The sequence below is a fragment of the Penicillium subrubescens genome (assembly GCF_028828155.1).
Source record: "Penicillium subrubescens strain IBT 31985 chromosome Unknown utg000003l_segment0_segment0, whole genome shotgun sequence".
NCBI classification, from domain to species: domain Eukaryota; kingdom Fungi; phylum Ascomycota; class Eurotiomycetes; order Eurotiales; family Aspergillaceae; genus Penicillium; species Penicillium subrubescens.
Window position 1 is genome coordinate 598,536 of NW_026643153.1, and position 5,885 is coordinate 604,420.

Below are 5,885 nucleotides of genomic sequence, written 5' to 3' on the forward strand. Positions count from 1 at the left end.
CAAACAGCGAGGATCCTAAGTATGTGTTCTTCGCGTGGCGGTGTTATGTGACTCTCTTAAGGCGGTCTGCAGCGACCAAAAAACAGAAGACGGCGGCGGCGGTTCTACTTGCGAAGCGAGAGAAGAAAGAAAAAGTCAGTTGTCCAGGGAGAAGAAAATCTGTAAAGCCTTAAGGGTGTTTATTTGCGACCATGTTCCTTCGAGCACGAAATATCTTGTGGATCGTCGCAAACTACAGCACGAGTGCATTCACTGTTGAACCAGAGAACCTGCCGCCATCAGCTGGAATACAGCCCTTGCGAGGAGAGAAGAGGAGACTGCCGAGGGGTTGCCGAAAAGAAAATGCCGGTCGCGTGAATTACGAGTCCAAGGAGTGTGCGAGTGTAGAGGTACAGGGGATTTGGAAAACACCCCAGACACACACACTTTCTTTCCCAGCGCCCCACTTACGGCGACGCTAATCCTCAAATAACTAGTGATTGGTCTCCACAACGGGTAGTTATTGGTATGATTGGTTACGGGGCGCGGGGATCTTAAGGCGATCTGGGCCTAGCCCGCTAGTGGGTCTTCGGGAAAGAAAGCCAGTGTGTCTTGGCGGGTAATCTGTTTTCGAAACCCCCTGTACTTATCACGTTCGGATTTGAGTACTTCTTCTTATCATTATCAGGTCTCAACAGTCTGCATCCTTTTTCGCCACGAATGAAGCAAGTGAAACCTTCGGGGGAACTGGACCATTTGTACCACAGCACTTCAGATGATCGGGCTTAACTCGATTTGGACCAACCATTCTCTATCGTGTACCAATATAGACAATTCTTCTTGTATTGTACTTCAAACAATCGCCATCACTGAGACTTGAACGATTTTGGGTCACGAAACCTTGAGTGGGCTTCTTATCCAGGTGTTGAAGAGCGCAAATTCCTCGCCACAAAAACTGGCAACAGCTAGCCGCCAGTGGAGGAGGTCACACACTTTTATTTTCTCGTCAAAGCCGTTGAACTTGCTCTGCGGCAAGGGCACATAGTTGAAGCCAGTTAAAGACAGGCAATATGAAATTGAAAGCTTCGGTAATGATCTCTCTCCATCTTTCACCGCTTGTTCTGTAGATGAGCGATCGGCAACACAATTACCTTTTATACATCGAGACGATCTCTCAGTGAAATTGTACCTCGCTTATCCTTTTTGGACTGTCTCTCTTATAATAAAGGGATGCAGGTAGGTAGCCCAGATAATCTCCCATGTTTGCGAGACACTCCAACTAGATCAATCTTCAACCTGGCCTCTTCGCTTGACTTTGCTTCTAGCGATTTTTCAATTCGTGGACGCTTTTTCATTCTCATTCTTAATCTACAATGATATCCACGGATGGGAGTTGTCATTATGACACTTACCGCCTGTCGGAGCGCCTAGAGTTTAAGCAATTGCTCTGCATCATGAGCTATGCGTTGATCTCATCAACTGTTTCAGATCTGGATGAGAACAAGAGACTGTTGGATGAATACATTCAACGGGATGAGAATGATTGGGAACCCAGAATTGACCAAGCGACCCTCGCGAAGATCTTGTCCACTATGGGAGCCTTAGGCAGTGACAACACGGAAATTGATATTCCAGCAAATGGCTATTCTGGAATCTCACTTGATGACCTACACGCCCAAGCGCAGTACATCCTATGGCGTTTGAAACAAATATCCGCAGAGTGCCTTGATGTCTTGCAGATCGAGAGCGCCAGAGACCTCCGTCGTCCGATCGGCGGACTATTGAGCTTTATTATTGCCTGTGCCAGCGTGTCTGTTCACGTAGATTATTTGCCACTTTCAGTGCATCTAGCCCAGAACGAAAGATCACTCTCCATCATGCAACACCAACTTCAAATGAGCCCATTATTTGCCGCTGGTCTTGATATTGACGAGTTGGACTCTGCACTCAATTCGCTTGATCTTCTGTTTACTGAAGAAGAATTACGAGAGCTATAAGCTACCTCCGCTGCTGTTTTTGATGTATATTAAATACATTAAACATCCCTGATTCACCTAGGAAACAACCTCCCAAGAGCAGTATCTTTGTCCATTGATCGTGACTGGTCAAACCACCAATATCTTATATAGGGCGCATTTTTGACTGGGTAACGGAAAGCCTGAGATAATGGTCCTCTACAAGGTGACCGCACTTAATGAATTGCTCAAAGAAGAACTCGAAGTCACTGACGAGGCCAGTCTAGGTAACACGATTAACACGATTGAATCGACGTCTAGTCTGGAACCAGTGACTGAGGTCAGCACGAAAGGCCAAACCGTGTTAGTGCCTGAGACAGCACACATCTCGACCCACAGGGTGAGTAAGCTGGTAAACATCCCGACGCGCATTCCCCTGTAACAGCGCGTTCCACGATACGTCGGCCGCTTTGCTCCGTTGACTTCGATTCTGGGTCATTTGATCATCTGCTGAAACTGGTTTCGACAAGGGATGGAAAACAATCGCCGAGCTACGACGTCAACTTGAAGAAGAGAGGCAGGCGCGAGAAGTAGAGAGAAAGGCGCGAGAAGAGGCAGAAGGCCAACTGCAACCCAACACACTATTGCGCCTCCTTGATCGCTGCCACAATTCTGTCCCAAGCAATCCAAGTTGAGACGGATGCGACCCTCACGACCCAGGGCGACGCGACCGACCCAGTAAACCGACTCTACCCCTAGTACATCATCCCTTGGCTTGACTTTCCGCAACTACAGGAACAAGTCTGGGAGAAATTCGACCGCACCGCTGCGTTTACCTCGCGCTCGCTATTCCCTTCTGATACCCAAATCGATTATGTTGTTACGAATATCCAGAACGGATCGATCTATTCGGAAGCGTCACTTCGGAATTTTGAGCGAGACACGGTGGATAACTTTGTCGAAAAGGTCATTAAGGCTTTGCGAGACGATGAACCCCTTCGACAAATCCAAGGCTGAGTCACCTTCTACGATCGCGCAAACCCATCGGAAACCTCGCTGGAGAACAGCCTGGAGCAAATGAACCTCTAGGACGCGCGGACACCCCAACGACCGACGAACACTAGACATGGAAGACGCAGAGGAGGGGGAAGTGGAGCGGCACAGAGACAGAAGAGGGATGGCACTGCACGAAGACGCAATCGGCGTGCCGACCAGTTCTGCGTGCATCTTGTGGCTGATGAACGACAAATACCGGTGTATGCGGTGGATTGCAGCTCTCCGGAGCCTTCGCAGCAGGATATTCTTCTTGTGAAAGCCGAAAACTACATCAAGAAGGCAAAGAAGCCACGACGATTTTTTCAATGTTATGGCAACACCCATCTTCCTATTCATCGCCGGACGCAGAAGTAGAAGCTCCCAAATTCAGGTATCTAGTCGCCAGAGGCTAGAGCAATACTAGACTTTCCAAGATCAGATCAGAAGGCTAAGGGTTCGCGGTTCCAAACCGCGGAATACCAGTGTCCAATCAGCCTTCCAGAAAACCACAACTTACAAGCGCCGCCCCGCTTCCCCCTCCCTAAGGTGTGATCGAGGGCCTACTCCTACTCCTAAAGTTCAAGCATGATTCCAAGTTCGCAGTTCAGAAAAACCACATTCGAAAACTTCGGTTCTATTTCTTCTAATAGTCTTAACTCCTGAGGCCTTCGCGAATCCTCATGAGTTATCCACTGTATTTTCGTCCTTCCATTGAAATGCTCAAGACATCAGCATGGAAGCGTGTGTTGGACTCTGTCTGATGCTCGGACTAGCTGTATAAGATAGACTAAAATCACGTAAAAGGCATAAGGAATGTTCTGGAGCCCTCTCCTGCGCGTGCCCCATATGGTTTCGATTTCAAAAGCAACAGTGCTGAATGATTATAGTACCCATTGGAACTACGCCCTTCCACCATCCGGTCCAGGAGACGAGGCGTTTGCCTCTGATGAAGTCCCTGAACTGAGCTTGAACCCATGTCCATACCGTTGTCTGAATTCTGCTGACATTTCGCGCTCCACACTGTCATCCTGACTTGGGGAAGGCTCATCTGAGTTCTTTTTCAAATTCGGCACTTCGGGTCTCAGGTGGCTTAAATTGAAAGTCACAATATCCCGCGATAGCTGCTGAATGGATTCATCGCTCATGTAGCCTCCCACCTGCCTCGATCTCCACCCAGTCGCACGATTCTTTCCGTGGAGAACCTTTCCATTGGCGGAAACCATGAACTGAAGAGCATCACCCGAGCCATGATTTTCAATGACACTCACTTTTTCCTTCCAGTGATCGTCGGCTTTGGAGCAGATGCTCAAGCACTGCCGCGCGGTCTCCCACTCGTCGTGCAGCCTTTCCAGATCTCGAGACTCTTCCTCGGACGAGACGGCCTTCTTCGATTTTGCGAGCAGTCGTTCCATCACTTCCTGCATGTGCTTTTCCAGCTTGGCAGCTGTTGCGGCCAAGCTGCTTTTGCATTCCTCGAGTCCTTGGCTAGTTACACCTTCCGGCGAAGTACCTGCACCACTGGAGGCAGTCGAGGCGCCAACTCGGTCCGAAACGATGTGGATATGGCTTATGTGATCAGAAAGCTGGGCACAGATCTGGAGGCATTTTTCGGTGCTCAAGCGCTCAACTTGTAGCGATCGCAGCTCAGCAGCATCTGGATCAGACGGTGCCAGCTCTTTCCCAATTACACTTGCAAGCTTTGAGTCAATACTCTCCAGCCGGGCCTCGAGGTCCTCCTTGGCATCTTGTATAAGTTCTTTGTACTCCCTGAGATCTTCGGCAGTCGCCGAGGATTGACGTCTGATGATGATTCAATTAGCCATAACGAACGGTAGCAGCAATACGAAATACAGTCACATCAGAGTATAGGATCCACCTTCATACTTACAGAGTTATGTCAGTGAGAGCAATATTAATAGTGGCTTTGTACCCTGCCAGCAGGTTTCGGAAACCGTCGATATCGTCCCCCATGTATTTCAGGTTGGCCCAGCCACGAAAGCTCGTTCGACTGCCACCCGAACGTGATGAGCATTGAAGAAGAACTTCTTCAAACTCTTGACAAGTATTGCCACAGCGCAGGAGAGGCAGCTCCAAAGACGAGATATTTATGTGTGAGTTTTCTTGGATCAAAGCGACAAGTGAAGAAAGCACGGCACTGAGTGCCTCAAGTTCCTCCAATAGATCGCGTACACGCTTCTGGCGAGACTGGAAGCTTTTGAAGGTCGCATAGAGCGAAACGCTACACTGGAATGCAAACGTTGTCAAGGCGAGCAGGCCAGAGGCCAAGCCGATCGGTTCAGCCATTGTCAAACAGGTGAGAAGATGCTTGCTTTGAACATTGTGACGGGAGAATGAAAGAACTTTATATCTGAAGACCATGAATCGTAGGGTTCTCAAAACCAAGGCTACTTGCAAGGGCCCAGGATAAGCGCCTGACTGATGATGATCAGACGTGGGCCCAGCGGCTGGCGAAACAATAACGAGGAGAGGGGGCGGTCAGGCTCTGTCCACCTTTAAAGATTTTTCCCACCAAATGATCCCACCAAATGATCCCACCAAATGATCTTCCGTTACCGTCGTATTATTAGCCGCTCTGAACACGTACAGTGGCGCTACTAAAGTCTGTGACCACCGGCTTGACCGCCAGTGCTACCGCTTCCTATCATAGCCTACCCAACCATCTAAACGCGTAGTTACGTATAGCATTGGGTTTAATATCTTGACCACCAACTATTTTAAACCTCGCACAAGAGGTTTGCCAGTGTCTATTCCTTCATTTTAGCTATTGAATACGATTTTTGGAGGGTTTGGTACGGCAGAATTCATGGCAGAAAAGGGCGGTCAGCGCAGGGGGGTCACAGACTTTAGTAGCGCCACTGTAACCCTCGTCAATCACAAAACCGTGAATCGTGCTTT

At 48.9% G+C, this 5,885-nt stretch overlaps 2 protein-coding genes across 2 annotated transcripts; one reads left to right on the forward strand and one right to left on the reverse strand.

Moving 5' to 3' along the window:
* Window positions 1–1,352: 1,352 nt before the first annotated feature.
* N7473_004345 (uncharacterized protein) lies at window positions 1,353–1,976 on the forward strand (the record flags this gene model as incomplete). The annotated part of the gene is made up of 1 exon (XM_057150285.1): window positions 1,353–1,976. The coding sequence occupies one exon, from the start codon at window positions 1,353–1,355 to the stop codon at window positions 1,974–1,976; it is 624 nt and encodes a 207-aa protein (XP_057010395.1).
* Window positions 1,977–2,852: 876 nt separating this feature from the next.
* Window positions 2,853–5,480, reverse strand: N7473_004346 (uncharacterized protein). The gene is made up of 2 exons (XM_057150286.1): window positions 4,858–5,480; window positions 2,853–4,769 (listed from the first exon to the last, which is right to left on the reverse strand). Exons 1-2 carry the CDS (start codon window positions 5,346–5,348, stop codon window positions 3,869–3,871), a joined length of 1,392 nt encoding a protein of 463 aa, XP_057010396.1. The 5' UTR covers window positions 5,349–5,480; the 3' UTR covers window positions 2,853–3,868.
* Window positions 5,481–5,885: the final 405 nt, after the last annotated feature.

Bases quoted from the DNA above. Each gene is read 5' to 3' on its own strand.
- N7473_004346 (XM_057150286.1), bottom strand. From the start codon at position 5,348: ATGGTCTTCAGATATAAAGTTCTTTCATTCTCCCGTCACAATGTTCAA. The intron at 4,770-4,857 runs GTAAGTATGAAG...AATCATCATCAG, and splicing joins GCTCTCACTGACATAACTCT to ACGTCAATCCTCGGCGACTG.